General features: G+C 36.1%; 1 protein-coding gene across 1 annotated transcript; it reads right to left on the reverse strand.

The window, feature by feature from the left end:
- Nucleotides 1-297: 297 nt before the first annotated feature.
- Nucleotides 298-19,410, reverse strand: LOC118187523 (uncharacterized). Its single transcript, XM_035357764.2, has 3 exons — nt 18,915-19,410; nt 11,963-12,018; nt 298-625 (listed from the first exon to the last, which is right to left on the reverse strand). The coding sequence occupies exons 1-3, from the start codon at nt 19,252-19,254 to the stop codon at nt 470-472; spliced, it is 552 nt and encodes a 183-aa protein (XP_035213655.2). The 5' UTR covers nt 19,255-19,410; the 3' UTR covers nt 298-469.
- Nucleotides 19,411-20,161: the final 751 nt, after the last annotated feature.

Below are 20,161 nucleotides of genomic sequence, written 5' to 3' on the forward strand. Positions count from 1 at the left end.
TAAAGTAACAGATCACAATATCAGCATTTACTTTGAGCTCAGGCTACCTAGACTTGTACATTATGATCCATCGGGTAAACTGACTTTTGCTCCTACGTTTGGAAATATTAATTTTCATTATATTACTAAATAATGGGTTGCTTGGCTTTATTAAAACCCTTCTTCCAATTTAAAAGTATCTACTGAGATTTTATGCATATTAAGTTTTGTTAGCATTCATGGCTTCTTTTTTATTATTAACTTTTGATTTGTTTAAGCTATTCAGCTAGTAGTAAAAAAACAGTTGTGAGACACAAGAAACATAAACTGCATTTACTTCTAAAGATTGGTAATTATATTGCAGTGTATATAAAAAGATTTTAAACATTAATCTCTTGTGAATGCTTACAGCGTTTATCAAAGTTATACAAAGTGCTTCACATTATCCTTCCTGGCTCCTATATATGTATTTTACTTTGATCTTCTCAGATTATGGATTCCTAGATGTCGTCGACTGAGGGGTTGTCGATTCAGCTACCGTTGGACATTCTCCATTCATAAACATGTTCACTTCCTTCAAGCATTCTGCTGTTACTTTCTCTTTTACGTTGCAACGTGCTTTCATCATGTCGTTCCATCTGCAAGCCTAAAAGGGAGCAAATAAAATGCAACAAAATTTAACAAAACAGAAAATTCAGTTGTATTTAGGTATAAAATTCAGTGAAAAGTCATCGCACATTTTGTTAAACAGTTTCTGAAAGGTGGCGATATCTGCTCCTTGGGCGGATAATGCCAATTTTAAATTTTGCAGAGTATAAGGTATTTAGCATTGTAGAGACATTAGTTATATCGAAGCAGGAGAAGTGAAAAATGAGCAACGTCTTCGCCGGGAATCGAACCACTGACCTCCGGAATAAGCGCCCAGAGTGCTGACCACTACACTACAAAGGCATGAAAAGAAGGCGGGAGAAATACCTTACATACCCCCTTTTAAAGAGCGACTGGGCTTTTTAGAAGACCCAATCACCAAATCCTGGGTATGGAGAATCATCATCCACCACCCTCTTTAGTTCGGGTGCCACTTTAGAGACATTAGGTTACTTCGAAGCAGAAGAAGTGAAAAATCAGCAACGCCTTTGCCGGGAATCGAACCACGGACTGGTGGTATTTCAGAGCTGACCAGAGAAGTCAGCACGCTTCTTAGTGGCATGCTAAGAAGGCTGAAGTAATACCTTATAGGGTATAACAAGAGGACTTTAGATTTAGATGGGCAAAAATAGTGGCAAGTATTTTACAATATGATTAGATATCATTCATGCAAAATCTTCAACATATTACCTGAATATAGCAGCTTGTTTTGCTTTCTTCTCCTAAAGTGTATACATATTTATAGACAACAGATCATAAAAATGTACTCTAACTTTTGATAAAAGTTTTTTAACATAAACAAGAACCCACCTACAAGTTGTTGAACATTGTGACTTAGGACATCTGCTAGGATCATACACTATTAAGTTTTGATCAAGATTATCAGCTCTGTTAAAGGAATGTTAAAATAGTCTTCTTTCTGTTGTGATGCTAACAAAAATGTTATTAAAAGCCTATGAATGTAAAGTTTTAATTACAAAAGAATTAAAATTTATGTTACAAATATTCGATATCGGTAAGTTTTTGCAAAAAAGCATAAAAATGATAAATAAACCCTATATTTAATATATAATTTATAAACTGTTTAAGTCACACAAAAGGTATATAAGTAAGATAAAGAACATGTAATGTATAATCGTAACTGTCCTATCGAAAGATCAGGAATACGTGAAATACGATCTTAACTTTCCTGTAATAACTCTTTAAGTGCGCTATTTAATATCGTTACTTACATTTCTATCCTAAAAACAGCTGAGGTGGACACCATATGACTTTCTTTTTATACGGTTCTTATACAGCCTTTTCAGTTACACACATTTTTTGCTTCACTTCACTTACACGCATTTTCTCGAACTATAGTAACTTGAATAATCGATTCCTCGAGGCAAATTTAAAATGATACCAAAAATAACAAATTTTTAAAATAAATATCCCGGTCAATTTTTGTTTCATGGGGGCAGAGGACTGGCCGATGCCGGCATAGGCAAGTGCCCGCCATTGGGGGGAAAAATGTTCTTCAGACCGTAAAAGAATGACAAGTGAGTTATACCTCGTCTAATGCGAATGTAACAAAGTCACATTATGGTTTTAAATGCAGAGATCGCTCAGCAGAGCCAGGAGCAGGTCGTGTTTCTGCAGCTCCGTGTTTTTTCTCCGTAGTAGCGGAAATTTCTATTTTCAGGTTCTGAAACAAACTGCATAAACTGCAAACAGTTAAATTGTAGTAATTTTCTAATTCTTAGTGCTATTTACATGTTTACTTTGTGTTATGAGTAAATATTTAAGTATACCAGATTGTAATTTCCTGTGAACCAGACAAACTATCACACAGTATCACACAGTGTACAATTGGAGTCTCCACGTTGGCATAAATAAGATAATACGTGTAATTACACAAGGTATTTAAGTGCCGTTCTCTTTACAAAGTTATTATAGTGTTGAGTGAAACAGTGTTCTTTACAGTGAAAGTGTTTAATGTACTGTGTGTGTGCTAATTCAGTGATTAAACGTCAATTTACAAGCGTTATTTAGAGTCACATCCAGTGTTACAACGTGAGCTGATAGTGCATAACCATCAGTCTTCAGTTCACGATAAGTGTGTGCTATAGCTCAACGATTGAAGCTTCGATAGTGCTTATATGTGCAAATTGTGTTAACAACAGTGCTAATAAGTGAATTAATCGTGCCCAGCCCCTAGTTAAAGCGTCGGTAAAGTATAGTGCGTGATTTAGTTCAGTGTTCAAGCAACACTGTACTAAGATACAGTGCATCACAAGTGTAAATACGTGCAAATTGTTCCTCCAATATCAATTTCAGTGTCTTTAAGTGAATGAATAGTGCATGGCCACTACAGCTAGAAATATAGTGTTTGTTGCAGTGACCAAGCAACGCTAGGCTTTGTTTCAGTGAAGTTAGTTTTCTCTTCAGTGATTTAAAGTGCGACACTAGTGTCATAGCTAGTGTGAATAGTATCGTACAGTGTTTTTAAGTGCATACAACGCTGAAATAAGCGTATTTTAGTGTACACATCAGTTAGAGTGATTTCAATAGTGCATTATACGTGTTACCCAGCGACTCCCATAGTGTCAATTTAAAGGATCACGCTTCTACTTGTGACATGACCCGCCAGTCCAAGCTCCCAGAGGAAGCCAGTAATTCAACACAGCTTAATTCAGCAGAATTGCTAGAGTCCGATCGGACAACACCAGAAAAGATCGCTGCACTAGCCAACGAGATCCGGAATATCACCGATACAAGCCGAGGAGGTAGATACCTTCTCCCTCAAGATTTAAGGAATAGACTGAAGGACGCATTATCTGTGTTCCAAGGCCTTGCCTTAGAGGGTCCAGAGTATCGCCCCAAACCGCCAGCAATAGAGGCAGGTACCCATACCTCTACTTTTGTTTGCTGTGGTACAATGCATACTCCCTCTCCATCTGTGCAACAGCCCGCCTGTGAGCAGGCCCCTCCGCAAACAGTAAAGAGTACACCGCAAAGCTTTGCAGAGGCCGTGCGCAAGAACAGTAAGCCGAGTCTCGTGATTAAACCAAAGACCAAAAGGCCAACAGACGATTTGCGGAGAGCTCTACAAGACAAGGTCCCTTTGGACAAAATCCCCGTAGCAGTACGGAGAATACAGCCCGCCCCGCAAGGAGGTCTGGAAGTCTATTGTGATACTCCCGAAGAAGTTGAAAAGTTAAAGGACCATCTTCAAAAAGCAGACATCGATATAGATATACAGAGGAAACAGCGACGTCGACCAAGAATAGCAGTACATAATGTCGGGGAGCATACCAAGCCAGAGGAGCTCATCTCTGAGCTCAGCACGACAGCAGGAATCTCCGACCTGCATTTCAAGATTCTCTTCCGTCTGCGTGAGCGACGCCCACAGAGGGTCAAATGGATCATCGAGTGCTCCACAGAAGGATTTGCTGCAGCAATCAAGACAAAGCGCATATTCACGGCATGGCAGGCGCATGGCATCTCCGAGTTCCTTGGAGTACGAAGATGCTATCGCTGTCAACAGTTTGGACACAGCCAGGACGTGTGCAGGTCCTCCAAGATCGTCTGCGGTTTCTGCTCCGGCGCTCACACAACCAGAGACTGCACTGGAGACCAACCATCATGCATTAATTGCGGAGACGCAAATTACAGGTTGGGTACCAGATACAATTTCCACCACCCTGCCTATGCAGCAGAATGCGCAATTTATCAATGGGCAGTTGACAACGTCCGTAGCGCAACGGAATACTGAAGAGAAAGTGTCTGTGAACACCCATACAGAAGCAAGTACGTCACAGCCTTCAGTTACTTCTGCACCTCATACCAGTAATAGTCTAACCCAGCCACCTCAGCAACTGGACGCTGCACTGACAACGGACATTAATACGGACACGATCCCAGTTCAAACACCAATAAGGTGCCTTCAGATTAATCTGCAACATGCCAAAGAAGCCACGGCACAAGCTGCCGCATATGCCGCAACCGAAGGGATTGATCTAATATTTGCCCAAGAACCATACTGCTTGAAGGGAAAAGCGGTAGGCTATCTCTACAATGGACAGTGTACCAAAAAGAAGATGTTAACGATTCACCCCGTGCAATACTAATCAACTGCAACCCAGCGTGGACACCGGTTATCATCACCACAGAAAGAGACTTCGTGGCTATTCTTCTTGAGATGCACAACATAACGGTTCTCTTGGTCTCACTATACTCCCCTCCGACAGCTAATATAGATACAACTATCCAGCGAATGCAGCAACTACTTCAGCGGTACAGGTCCCATAACATCTTATGTGCTGGGGATTTCAACGCCCACAGTTCCACATGGGGATATCCCAGCACTGATCCTAAAGGTCGGATGCTAGAAGATTTCTTTTTTAGTCAAAATATGAGCGTACTTAATCATCATGATGCTGCACCCACCTTCGATCGCATCCATTCACAGGGATGGCCCGACCTTACAGTAGCAACATTGCAAATTGCGCAAAAGATTCAGGATTGGACGGTCGTGGAAGGCTTAAGCCTTTCAGACCACAATTATATTAGATTTTCTATCGCCAGTGAGACAGCCACCTCGATAATCAAGAGGTATAACTTGCCAGGTAATAATGTAAGGACATTTGCTGCAGCCATTAAATCCCAATTGCCCACTTCGCAGAGTTGATCGAACAAGCAACTACCACCGAAGCCTTACAAGTTATCACGAGTGACATAATGTCACCCATAAGAGCAGTTTATAATGAATTGTTGCCAACCAGAACAACCAAAAAGATCTCTAATCTAAACTGGTGGAGCAGTCATCTCAGAGAACAATAGCAGAAATTTCGCGCCCTTAGACGCCGTCTTAAGCAGGAGCGGCGTCACAATATTTCTTCTAACACGCTCATCACCTTTCAACAGGAAAGAGCAAAATATAAGAAAATGATCCTACAGGCCAAACTGGAAAGCTGTAGAAATATTTGCACGGAAAATACCGAAATACATGGCATACACCACAAGATTGCCACATGTAAGCTTTTCAAACCCGCCTCCTTCCATCTGCTACCTGTCCCAGAGATCTCCAATAAACTCACAGAGACCATGCTTGCAGAAATCGTGAAGGCGGTCTTCGCCACAGACGACCCCTCCGAAGACACGCAAGCACATAGAATAATCCGATATGATACCTCGGACATTGATACTGCAGAAGATGCTTGTTTCACAAAACAAGAAATATTGCACGTCTTAAAGTGCCTACCGCAAAAGAAAGCACCTGGGCCGGACGGAGTAGACTATCGTATAATTAAACTCATTGTGCGTTCGAATATCAATCTATTTCGACAGCTATTCAACAAGCTACTAAGTACCGCACGTTCCCCAGGTGCTTCAAGATAGGCCAAGTAATTCTATTCGTTAAAAAGAACAAGGATCCGAGAAGAGCGGATGCCTACAGACCAATATGCTTACTATCAGCGCTTGGTAAGACATTTGAAAAGTTGCTAGTGAACAGGCTCCGACATCACTTGCACTCAGTAATTACCTGAGCGAGGATCAATATGGGTTCCGTACAGGCAGATCCACCGTCCATGCTTTCATGAAGGTTAAAGAATGTCTCCTACAAAACAGATTGTCCGGTCATCACACCGCGTTCATCTCAGTCGATCTCAAAAGTGCCTTTGACACGTTGTGGTGGCCGGCAATCCTACGGGCACTAAGGAACTCACGCTGTCTACGGAATATCTATCGGACACTGGAGAACTATCTCGCAGAACGAAAACTAATTCTGCAGCATAATAGTGGCATACTACAAAATAATCAAACAAGGGGATGTCCGCAGGGTTCCTGCGCGGGACCCTTCCTATGGAACTTAACCTACAATAGTATACTTACACAGCCGTGGCCAAGTCACACGAAAATAGTTGCATATGCCGATGACACGGCACTAATAGTACAAGGCCCCACTAGAGAGCAATTGCAGAGAAACTGCCAAGAATCCTGCGACCTCTTTCAGGAGCGATGTGCAACGCTGAAATTGAAGATTGCCGAAGAAAAATCCCAAGTTTTATTGATTCCAAAAAAGGGAGGCTCCCTAACGCGACAACCACGCATCACGCTCAATGGGAAACGACTTGCAATCAAGCGAGAACTCAAATACTTGGGAATAATATTTGATGACAAACTGAATTGGATAGCGCATGTGCTCTCCCTAAAACAGCGCACAGCAAGCATCGCTCAGCAGCTCAAGATGATGAAAGGATATCGCTGGGGTCTCAACCCCCATATCCTCTATAACACCGTCACTGAGAAGATCGTGACGTATGGAGCAGCTGTCTGGGCCTTACCGATGCAGAGCAGAAAAGTAAAGTATTTGCAAAGCATCCAACGGCCGTTTTTATTAAATATCACGAGAACATTCAGAAATTCCCCGACCAATGCACTGGCAGTCCTGGCTGGCATACTACCCTTGTCCATTAGTGTCGAGAAGGAAGCTACGTACCAGATAGTCAAGCAACTCGGCCAAACAACGCAATTTGGGGAAGAGGTGTTTACTGCAGATAACCTCGAAAGAGCAGTCATCAGCCTTGACAGGCACCCGTCTTTGCAAGGACGGGGTGTTAATGTCAACCTAAAGCAGACCACAAGATCCACGAACATAGATGTTACCTATTATACGGATGGATCTAAAATAGACGACAGTGTGGGCTGTGCATATGCAGCACTTAAACAGGGTAGAATAGTAAGTCAATGGAAGGGTCATCTGGAAGCGCACAATAGTGTCTTCCAAAGCGAGGCCACAGCTATAAGCTATGCACTGCAAGCGATAATTCAGCAGAGGCTATACAATAGTTACATAATAACAGACAGCCTGTCTACGTTATGCGCCATCCTTAACCCCACCCACAGTTGTCCAATAATAGCAGCTATTCAGGAATACCTCCGTGCTCATAAAGAATTAAAAATTAATCTAGAATGGACGAAAGCCCATATCGGGAATCATGGTAATGAGATTGCAGATCGGCTTGCAAAAGAAGCAGCCCATAACGTCGAAGCAGTCCCAGTACAAATCCCATGGCCGGTTTCTCATTTAAAACGGAATCTGCGCGCCACAGCTCTAGCACTCTGGCAGGCTGCGTGGGACAACGAAGACACAGGCCGCCGAGCGCATACATTTCTGCCTAAAGTAGATAGGGAACTACTGGTTGCACGGGCCACAAATGGTGTATTACATCACAGGGCATGGGCCCTTTCCAGTATATTTTGAGAGATTTGGAGTCTCCAATTCGGATCAATGCTGCTGCGGCGATCTGGGCACAGCAGAACACTACGTTCATGAATGTCCTCTCACGGAGGGAATGCACATTCCGTTCCCGCAGACGAACAGGGAGGCATTCAACAGATTTATGGTCAAGCAGCGACACCAGACCAACAAAATTACTCATATACTTGATAAGCTAATGGACATGGGTCCAGACTTATGCCATGTGTAAATATAACTGGTCAGTATGTCAGCAAATTTCAATGTAAATCAGTAACTTTCAAGCATAAGTAATCTAGGTATGTCTGCGATGTGTGTATATAGTGTGGGCAAGCGTGTCCTAATGTATGTTATTATTATTATTATTATTATTATTATTATTGTGCTAAGTGTATATACTAGTCTTATTATTCCAAAGCAAATTAAGGTAATGTCATGTAGGTATTTAGAAAGTATATGTATGTAACAGTGCTGGATTGCATGTCAGCAAATATGTATTAACAGAAGCATGTAAATAACTACTAATGTATATCTGCCCTTGTTTAGCCATGTACAATGCTATTCTTGAAGATTCAAAATCACTGGACCCGGGCACTTTGGACGGGTGTCTACCCGGTGGCATTTGGTTCGCGGAACTGCCAACCGGATGGTCCAGGCGTTGGGTTTGGGCGCCTTGTGCAAGCCTCCCATGTGGCCTCTCTGGCTTTACTCTGTATAAGAGCGGACGTGGCCCTATATGCTAATTAACTTAATAGTAAAGGGGTGGTGGCCACGTCCTCCGTCACTATCACTATCACTATGGTTTTAAATAACCTTTTTGTTCAGCGCGAATTTAAACAAAAGACATCCCCTGAGTCTAATAATAATACTTCTCTTGCGTGTATTTAAAATAACATAAGTTGAATTTACAGTTTAAAAGTGCCATAGCTGGAGACGATATAAATTTGGTATAACAAAATGGTTAATTCCGGAATATTAACAGGCAGAGTTTGGGAGTAGAAAAGTAGCTGCAAGCGTCACAGTTTAAAGGTCTGCATGTAAAATATTCAAAATCCTTGACTCAAATAATTTGCAGTCTTATTTGCATGATGAGAGCTAACGCAAAGGAGAAATTGTAGTAAAGGTTTTAATCATAAAATTTAGTTAATTGACATACATTACTTTACACACTTGTAAGGTTCCATTGTGCTAATTTAAACAGTTATTATGATTTAGAGCTTTATTGTCACTTACCAGAACTCACCTACCAGAATGTAAATGTAGTATGAGTATTTAAGCTGAATTTACAGTTTAAAAGTGCCATAGCTGGAGACGATATAAATTTGGTATAACATACATTACTTTACACACTTGTAAGGTTCCATTGTGCTAATTTAAACAGTTATTATGATTTAGAGCTTTATTGTCACTTTCCCTACCAGAATGTAAATGTAGTATGAGTATTTAAGTTGAATTTACAGTTTAAAAGTGCCATAGCTGGAGACGATATAAATTTGGTATAACAAAATGGTTAATTCCGGAATATTAACAGGCAGAGTTTGGGAGTAGAAAAGTAGCTGCAAGCGTCACAGTTTAAAGGTCTGCATGTAAAATATTCAAAATCCTTGACTCAAATAATTTGCAGTCTTATTTGCATGATGAGAGCTAACGCAAAGGAGAAATTGTAGTAAAGGTTTTAATCATAAAATTTAGTTAATTGACATACATTACTTTACACACTTGTAAGGTTCCATTGTGCTAATTTAAACAGTTATTATGATTTAGAGCTTTATTGTCACTTTCCCTACCAGAATGTAAATGTAGTATGAGTATTTAAGCTGAGTTTTTTGGACTGTAAGACAGGGCTTGTCTCTGCCTTTCCAGGCCATGTTAATAGGTTTCTCTAGCTCAGAAAGATATTATTCTTCGGCTTTGGATTACAATTGCTGACATTTAAATTGTTACGCCGGTGAAGAGTTTGAGCCAACTTAGCGTTAAATGAATTGGTAGCTTTTGGCAATAAATTTTAAATCTTAAAATTCGCTATTACTTTAAGTTACATCTTCGCAAGTGGTTGGTTGATTTTGTTAATAGAACACAAGATATTTATGCTCCAGTTCTTATTCGATAAAAGATTTGTTAAACTTTAAGATATAAAAGTTCTTTTCAGACACAACGATAATTCGCTATACATTTGCACGGAGTTTGGACTTAGTTTATGCTACCAAAGAACATCGAATTCTATACGCTTAATGCAGTTATTTACCAGCAACAAGAAATTTTATAACAACTTGCTGCTCGTTAGCAATATGTAACGCTTTATTAGAAAGGTTTTTCATTTATTATATTTAAATTATTTCCGCAATTTCTTGAATATTTTAACATAGATTTTATACTATTTTATGATCCGACTAATCATATAATGAAATAAATGCAGCTAAATTTCAAATAATTCTGTAAAAATTTTTATAAATAGAATTTTTGAGCTGTTGTCATAAATTGCAGCTATAGGCTCACTGGTTCGTAACCGAAATCACATTTAGATTTTTAAGTTTTTATATGTTTCCTATTCCCCTGGTGTAATAATTAATATAAACCTTCTTTTCTTTTCAGTTTTATTATTGTATTTTTCTGTTTGTTCGTTATTTACGTTTTCGTTATTTACTGAGCTTTTATTTTGTTATTATTTGGAAGTATATTTTATATCATAAATCATAAATCCTATTACCTTTTTACTTTACAAAGTATTGTAATCACGAAAAATTTCAGGTAGCATATTTAAACGAAAATATTCATTTCAACCGATCTCGAATCCATTTGAACGATGCTTTTGCGTGACATCTGCGCGTACGGAGAAAATAAAGAATTCTTTTTTCTAAAACGGATTGTAAAATAGATTCAAAACTGATTCGAAGGAGATTTTTTCGTGACGTCTGTACGTACGTACGTGCGCATGCATGTATTTTTAATCAGGCATAAATCAAGAAAAAATAGACTCGTTGAACTTTAGTATATGAGACTGCTATAACATGTAGTTGTGCACCACCCTTTTGTCTGCATTTGGCTGTAACAACCGTATGTACATACATATTATACATATCTAGATAGATAGACTCATTCATTTACCTGGAACGATGAGTTAAATTTATTTATTCTTATATGTTGTTAAATTGTGTATTTTTTGCTTTAAAGTTGAATGAATTATGCTGTTCTTATGTTCCTGTTAATGTTTGTATGACTTCAGTTAATCTGCATGCAATAATTATAGAATTATGAATAATTTAAAATTTTTTTTAAGTGGTGAGTTAAGCCTAACGAACCGCCATTTTTTACGCTTGAAACTGTTTATAGAAAAGTGAATCAAGTCACTTGGTGCACCAACTAATGTGTCTTTTTGCCTAGTTGGACCAAAAGCTAACTTTCAATTTTGTTCACTTTAATTCTAAAAACTGCTTTTTTTAATGTTTTTAACTGTTTTTTCTTTGCCGCAAAGTGAGAATAAATTAATTGAATGAGAAATATATCTCTACTGAAAAACGAGAAATTAAGTTTAAATCAAATGCAGCAAAAAAAGCGTATAATTTAATAGGCCGCACAAGGAAGCCATTTTGTGTCCACATAAGTTTTTTTAATGTATATTTTCATTCAAATTCTATTATTCATTTATCAAATAACATCACACATTAGTTAATTTTCTACTTTATCTCCTATCCATAAAATATGCGACAACTTGTAGAAAAGCTAAGGTGTATTTTGTTACTTTCCTTTATTTCACTTTTTATTTCATATTTTATATGCATTTGCATTGTCAAATTACCTGCAAAATTTAGAGGGTTTTAGATTTTTTCCTTTTATTTCTCACAGCACCGAACTTGTTTAATTGAGAGTTTTAATTGCATTATTTATTATTTTACTATTTTGTTGAATTTTTCTTTTTAGGTTTAAATTTCTTAACGGCGGTCCTATTAAGCTATAATTTGTAAGAATGTTAAGATTTAATAGGGTTATAATAATTTTGTAAACATCGCAATCGTAAAACAGCAAGTCTAAAAATTTATTTTACGCTGGCTTATACTCGTTTTTGTACACGAGGGAAAATACTGTAAAATTGCTTACTTCATGATTTTCATCCGGACAGTTTTCTGGACCTCCTTCTCCCCTTTCGTGCATAGCTATCAAGGAGAAGTATACTATTAAAATTATGCTTATTTTTTTCATAAAAAGCACTTGAAATGATCTTTTAAATTTCTTTATATTACTCTAAATTTTATGACCCTTGCAATTTTAAATTATAAAACATACAACACTTTTCAGACCACTCTATGATGAAATGGCTAATGATACAGGATTTTTCCATACTTGACATAAATCGATTATTTTAGCTAATTCATTGAATATTTCTATTTTTACTTTTCAAAATTTCATAAAAGTTTTGTTTAATCATGTACGCCTTTCACTGAAATGTGATTAAAATACATCACTGCACAGATGTGCATTAACTTACGGCATTTTCAACTACAGTTATTCTACTGAAAGATAAAACACACGTCCTACAAAATTTCTGCAACATGTCTTTAAAACATGTATTCTGGGCATATAATCACAATTTCAAAATTAATTTCAATTCCCACTTAGTAAATTACACATCATTTTAAAAATAATTTTACACAGAATTCAAAACTTATTTTTGTTTTAAAATAACAGCATTATTTGAACAATTGGGAAAGATTTATTTGAAAAATTTTGGACAATTTGAACATTATTTGAATAATTACTTATAAAATGAATAATTAATAATAAAAAATTGAAACTGCTTTTTCAAGCCACTATAGCACTTTATGTTGTACATATTCTGTTTATAATGTAATTATTATTATTTACTTTAAAAGTTTTTGTATTGAGAACTCAATAGGGCAAACTCAATTTTTTTTTTTACTTTATTGTTTAAAAAATATGCGCAAACAACGTAGTTATGGACGTTAAAATTATTGCACTGCATTAATTAAGAATTATCTTGCTGTGGAATTAATGTGAACTCCGGCAACTAGTAAATGCATTCATAACTTCAATTTAATCAGAATTCTGAAAGATCGCCACAAAACGAAAAATCAAGGAAAGTTAGGTTACGAAAAGATGGAAGTCTAGTTCGTTTCTCTTTCGTTTTGATGTTGAATATGGGTTTGCTCGCTATGAAATCTTGAAGCATAAGAAGAAGATGAGCTGTTTAGTTAATATTGTCAGGTAGCCTGTAAATCGGAAGCTCAACGATAATGTTTTATCAGCCCATAATATTCGAAAAATTCTTTTATTAATAAAAGGCAACGGCTTAAGCTATCACAATGGGCATAACCTAATGCAGGATGGACTATGGATTAATGATGGAAGGTTAGCTGGAGTGGTGAAAAGACGTTAAATGCTCAATAAAAGAGAGACATTTTCACGACGCTTTCATAACGATAGTTTTAAATTCTATTGTATTGCAACATCTGTAAAACTTCCTACTGTGGTTATGATACGCTATTTAGATGCTGTGTATTGAGTCGACATCGTGCTGCAGAAACAAAATTGAATGCAGACCAATATATTAAAGTGCTTGAAAGGAAACTGTTTCCTTCAGCTATTAACATGTTTGAAAACAATTTTTACATCTTCAAGAGGATATGTACCAAGCCATCCAATACGAACGGTTGAAGCATGAGATTCTTTCAAATCAGTTCAGAAAACGAGATTGACCTGCCCTTTCATCAGATCTCAATCCATTCGAATGCTTCCTTTAACTATTGACATATTTCAAAACAATTTTTACATCTCTCAGAGAATAATATACAAAGCCATCTAATGCGAACGATTGATGTTGGAGTTTCTTTCAAATGAATTCAAAAAATGCAATTCACCTGCCGCTTCATCAGATCGCAATTCATCTGAAAATACCTGAAAGATACTGGAACAGAAAGCGAGAGAAAGAATCGTAGAATTAACCAAAGCTGTAATTTCATGCTAATATCATCTAATTCAAGAAATTTTCCTCGACAAGCTAGTGAGTATTTTGCCCAAGCCAAGTGCCGTAATTCAAAACTAAGGTTTTTTCATTTAAATATTATAACCTAAATAACTTAAAACGTGTTTAAAGTTCATTGATTAATGTAAAATGTTTTATATTTTTTAGTTTTGCCTAATTTCTTTCATAATTAGGGTTTTGATTTGAAAAAAATGCTTGTAATTTACAAAATTTAAAAAATGTATTAGCTTCACAGTTCCTTTACACTTTCTCATGTAATTTTAATTTGCAGCGCAACACTTCTAGAAATATTGTTATTTTAAACTTTAAAGATTTTTTGAATTCTCTGTAAAATTATCTTTAAATTTTTATAATATTTGTTATTTTTAGCATTTAAATTACTCTCAAAATGTAGAGTTAGATGCAAAAAATGAATTCTTTTGTAAATTGTTGCAGAACGTTTACATCAAGCTATAATAATGTTTCAAGCATTTTTACCCAATTTAATGGTTAAATAGTAGATGCAATCACAAATTCTTCTAACGGAAATTTGAAGAACTTGTTTTTCTTTGAACTTCTATTAAGATAATTTACAAATAAATAAATAGGCAATAAATTTGTTGCATATTAGTTTCAGAATTCCAACCAAAATAGCAAGTTTTTAAATCTAAGTTATTTTGCAGGTGTAAGAGATTGGGGTACTGTTAATTGCCGATATAATTTTTAATAAGCAAACAAAATTGCGACATTACGTATTTTAAGAGATATCAAAAACACAAAGTACATCTGCAAAATTTTGAGACTAACTTTTAATGAATTCTATCAAAGACAAACGATAGTCGATAACACTTAAAGAGTGCCGCTACAAGAAACGATGAAACAGGACGACACATATATCGAAAGCCAATTTGTTTTATTGCATTGTGTTTTATACAGCTCGAAGGAACTCAAAAAGCTTTGCTTCCCGAAAAAAAATGGAGCGGAGCGGATTTCTGATCTTTAGATTTGCGTGCCCAAATTACGGAAACGATAGGACTAGGTCACATCAGGTATGTTTTCAAATGTTTGAAAAGAGATGCAGTATCGCTTAGGCATTATCCCAACTACAAATAACGCTCACGTAGAGGTGTGCTAAAATGTTTTGAGTTCTTTCGAGTTATGTAAACCACAATGCAATAAACATAATTTAGGATGGTGTAGGTGTAGTTGGTTTTCATCATCTCTTCCGTTTGTTTTATTAAGATACCTCAACCTTATTTTTCTAAAATAACCTTTATTTATGGGAAGATCTTTTGCTTCTTGCTATGAACATCTGCTACCATGTACTTGAAAACTGACTAACATTTTACCGTAAATCGGGAAGGCATTTAAAACATTGTGCATAAAACACCATACCGGGCGTACAAATCTAGTATTTTTCGTTAGTACATATAATTTCACGATGAGTAAAGACGTTGGTGATGAATCTCGGAGTCTCTTTGCAGTCTCGCATTAATGAGGACATGAGAAAACCTCAATACTCGTGGCTAAAAAATGAGTACTTGCTTTTTCGCATGATACTTGATGAGTTTAACGTCATAATGCTCGCAAAACTATCCTAGAAAATCTTGAAACAGAAAGAAAAAAAACATTCTCGTTTTGCCCATTAAATAATGAAGAATCTACATGTACGTATGAGTAATCTTCGCATTGAGAAAAAATGACGGTACCCAGATCTATCAAATTCTGAGTGAGGTAGTCCTCCACCCGAGCATGTGAATCTGGAAGTCGAATTCTGAATTTAGAATTTTATTTTTTTGTATTTAGTAAACCTATAATGAATATCTGATCAACAAGCTCGACGATTTGAAAGGGACCAGTGGCCACACTGTACGAAATAATAAATGCAATGTGAGTTTTCACATGCAGCTCGCAAAACCGTCTATCGGGAATGTGCTGTTTTAAAATATTTTGTAATTTTGCTGTTGAAATAAATTTTATGTGTCGCAAGGGCTAAGAAGATGATATGCAATAAATAAAGTCAACACAAAAGTCTTTAATAATAAAGAAACAAAAACTTTTGTAAAGCCACCTTAGGAAGAAGACTGAAAATTAATGTTGTAGGGTTTATATTTATTTTAACTAACATTTATTTTAAGTTTAAACTATCTTTCCTGTCAAGCCTTACTTTCCCCTGGAACTACCAATGCCAGAGTATGTAAATTTTAGTTGAACGCGCAAGGATTCAAATTATCAGCGGAAGTATTCTGAGTTAAATAGAAAGGAAACGAGTTCGAGGTGTGCTGTTCTTACTTCACGAGCGCGGAGGTAGTTAGCCAGAAATTGAAGAACCCCGCGTTTCGGCCTGTGTGCTTGCCTTGGAGAATTGTTAATCGTTCAACATGATATTTCAAAGTTTGCTGAATTAGCAGCGGTATCGTAAAACGCGGTGAGGTTAGTTACTTTTAGAGAGCCTCGTAGTTAGAGTCTTGTTATTAGTTTCTTTTCAGGTTCTTATTTTTATTTTACCGCCGAGTTGGCGTAGTTTGTGAGCGTCAAGAGCACGCACTTGTAATTTATTACGTTGAATAAAAAGGGACTTAAACCCTTAGCAAGACTCTGTCATTTATCCAGTTTCAACAGTCACCTCTTGGTTGCGTGCAAGTTGGAGGCGCGCAACTCTACAATGTGATGAAGAGAAAAGACTCAACAAAAATTATTACTTAAAAATGTAGTATGAAAGGTTCAAAGAATTGTCAGCTACTGAACGTGCGACAAATATTTATCAATCTTTTTTCCTCTTGCATATTTGAATGTTAGTTTCTTAAAATTATATTTTACTTAGCCATAATTGGCTAGTTTTAATCAAGAACAAATTAAAGTTGGCAAATGTAAGGTTTTGTATTTTTTAAGACTTTAAATTAAATAAATTAGTAATTGTTTCAGTTAGCGATTTAATAAGAGGAAAAAATATAGATGTTTAAAACCTTATACATACAGGAGCACAAAAAATGTTCAAATGTTACATCATTCGATAGTATATTTTGTTTCAGAACTTGACTTTTAAATTATCTCTCAGTCTGCAATAAACTTTACTTTTAAAGTAAAAGAACACTTGAATAACCGCTAAATAACAAGTGAAAATTTCAGTTCCGAACGAAAATTATTACTTTTCAATAGCGAGTCAATAATGGTAAAGAATTTAAATAAATGAATTTTTTCAAATTTTCGATTATAAAAGATTTTCAGATGAAATCGATTGAGCTATTTCTTGGCTGCGATAATAATACAGATACTTTCGTTCAAAAAAAATTATATTGAGTTTCAGGACTTTCTTTTTTTACTTTTACACTGCTAAAAGGACTACTGACCGGGAACAATCCCTTGCAGTATGATGTCCGCCCTGCAGAAGCCATAACGGCATTTATTGAGTCTAAATTAAAAAAAAAAGGAAAAAAAACTTTACAAAGTCACATCTAGATAGAGGATACAAAAGACTACCTTGAATACATATGACATACTTGGTTGCATAGATTAAAAAAAAAAAAAAATACTTAGGAGTACAGTATTGATACAAAACTGGTTAGGGTTAAAAAAAAAAAAAAAAAAAAAAAAAAAAAAAGTAAAATTCAAGACTAACATTTGGAATTTCAAGCCTGCAGTTATACATCACACTAACTCAGTGTTTAAATTGCGCCGGAGCCCACCGGAGCTCGGCTCCGGTGCTTCTCAATTTTTAAGATAAATTACAATTTTAGCTGGAGCGCAACGGAGCCCTAAATAAGATGAGCTCCGGTACTTCTTTTTATAAAACTGAACCACAATTTAAAGGGGAAAAATTTAGAATTCCTATCGTTTTAGTTTAACAATAAGCATACCTCGCAATACTCTTATTTTCCTAGAAATACGAACTCATGAGAACATGAGATGTTCAAGTAAAGTCCCCTCACTCACATGCGGAAACCTTTCCCTTTAAGGAGGGCAATAAAATTGGGGGAGTTGTTTAGGAACGCGTAAATTTCTCGCTATGCCATCGTATCTCGTGTATTGTTAGTGATGCTTATAGTTAGTTATCCTCGCAGGAAGGAAAATTTGTGTTCTTAAATGTGAGTTAAGTGACAGCGAGTACAATAAGAGTGAAATACTGAGATAAACTGCTCAAGCACGTCCTATACATCGTCTTCAGACAGTATCCACTAATGAGGGGGGAAGCGTAATCAGCAACTTCACATACATCTTTAGGAGTCATATTCAGGACTCATTTTACCCCTGACACACATCTGCTTGATAGCTATAATTATATCAGCAGAGAGCCGGGTCAAAGAAAACGTTCTCTCTCACCAAGATTCCCCTCATTTTTCGTTTCCACCCACTTATACCCTCATTCTGTTTCGCCCTGAAATTTTCATCAGCTATATTTTAAGTATATTTAATTTTTGTGATGATAAAAGAACCCCGCCTCAGAGCTTAAATTGGGCCGAAGCCCACCCGATCTCGGCTCTGGTGCTTCTTACTTTTTGTAATAAATCATAATTCTAGCCGGAACGCACCAGAGCCCTGAATAAGAAGTCTGCGGCACTTCTTTTATGTAATTGAATAACAATTTCAGTAGAAATTTTATCTCGAAAATTTTATTTTAATAAAAAAATTATATTAAAAAATCTCTTATTAAATTTCAATTTATCTCTTTACATTTTATTTAATTTTAATTATTTAATTACTTCAATCTTTAACTATTTCAATAAATAATAATTAATCATCTAATAATTATCAATTAAATTATAATTAATTATATAATAATTAATTGATTATATAATTTATAAACATTAATTAAATAGCTATCAATTAATTTGATAACAATTAACTATTTAATTTTAAAATTATTAATGAGTTTATTAGTCATTTTATTTATTTATTTACTCTTGTTCCTTTCTGCTGACGGTCTTCCATAGGGCTCCGGTACTTCTAATCTTAGAAATTAAGCTCTGCACTAACTTACTATTATACAAATATACATTTACTATTATGAGTTTTGAGTTTCAGGACTCAAATAAATTCAAATTTTATTTTAAATTGAAGAAAAATTCTTACCTCGCATTTCGTCTTGTATAGCTCTGCTGAAGTTTTTGCATGCCGGAGACATGAAACAGTCTCCTGGCCCTCCTGGTCCGCAGGGCCCATCAGGACCAGCTGGTGGTGGGCCTCCGGGACCACCGGGTGGTGGACCTCCGGGACCCCCTGGAGGTGGACCCCCGGGACCCCCTGGTGGTGGACCTCCGGGACCACCTGGGGGTGGACCTCCGGGACCACCTGGGGGTGGGCCACCTCGTGGAGGTGGCCCAGGACCTCCACTTGCTCGTGGACCTCCACCTCCTTGTGACACTGTCATGCTAATAAGACCTGCTAACAACAGAAATCTTAAAGAGATCATGATGAATGAAAGAATCTTCAGCGTACTGCAGCTTTTATTTTATTAAAATTGTGTGATAAGATCAAATATTTAAGAAAAGCTGAACAATATTAAAAAGAAATTCCTAACAGACTTGCTCTGCGGTGAACATTAATTTCCCTTCATGAAGACATGGTGACTCTATATGGACACTTGCAATGTGAGTTTTCTTTTAAATACACAAAAACCTTTGTTCCGTGATTTAAAATTTGTACACCTGTTCCTAATGCGACTCTCTTTTCAAGGAAATCATGCACAGTTTTGCTACCGCTTTATTTTCTTTTATGAAATATGTGGAAGTAGGAAATACAGTTTTGTTACCTTTGCCATGTTTCCGATATGCTTCTTTTTATATATAAAAATAAGTTCTGGTGAATAGAATTGGCAATTTGAATCTTACATCGATCTACAGAATGTACTTTGATTTTCGATGAAGGTATTATTTTGTCATTTCCTTACCAATTAGTGTTGCTGATGAAATCGATTGAAACTGCATAAGAATAAGCTAAAATATTTCTAGAGGGCGGTTTCTTAGTAATTATGCATATTTAAGTAAAAATGTTTAAATAATAAAATATTACCTAAATATATAATTTTAATATATAAAAATAAATTATATAATTCTATATTCTACATATTATAATAATAATTTATATATTTAAATTTATAAACATGGGGATATTTAAATACATGAAGAATTTATGGTAAACCGTTGCATATGAAATTATTGTTCTGATGTATGAAACATTTGCCTTTATCTAATTCTTTGAAAATACACATGCCAGTATTAATGTGTAACCAATATCATGCACGTTATTAAACGTTATACTGTGTAATATACAGACTACACAATTTTTGAGTAATAAATAGTAGACAAATTATCCATTAG

This window comes from Stegodyphus dumicola, chromosome 8, assembly GCF_044657685.1.
Source record: "Stegodyphus dumicola isolate Sdum_Otavi_A_Nest chromosome 8, ASM4465768v1".
Taxonomy (NCBI): Eukaryota; Metazoa; Arthropoda; class Arachnida; order Araneae; family Eresidae; genus Stegodyphus; species Stegodyphus dumicola.

Coding starts and splice junctions, on each gene's coding strand:
- LOC118187523 (XM_035357764.2), bottom strand. CDS start 19,254: ATGATCTCTTTAAGATTTCTGTTGTTAGCAGGTCTTATTAGCATGACA. Junction 12,019..18,914: donor TATACAAGACGAAATGCGAG/GTAAGAATTTTT, acceptor TCTCCTTGATAG/CTATGCACGAAAGGGGAGAA. Junction 626..11,962: donor GTCCGGATGAAAATCATGAA/GTAAGCAATTTT, acceptor GCTCCCTTTTAG/GCTTGCAGATGGAACGACAT.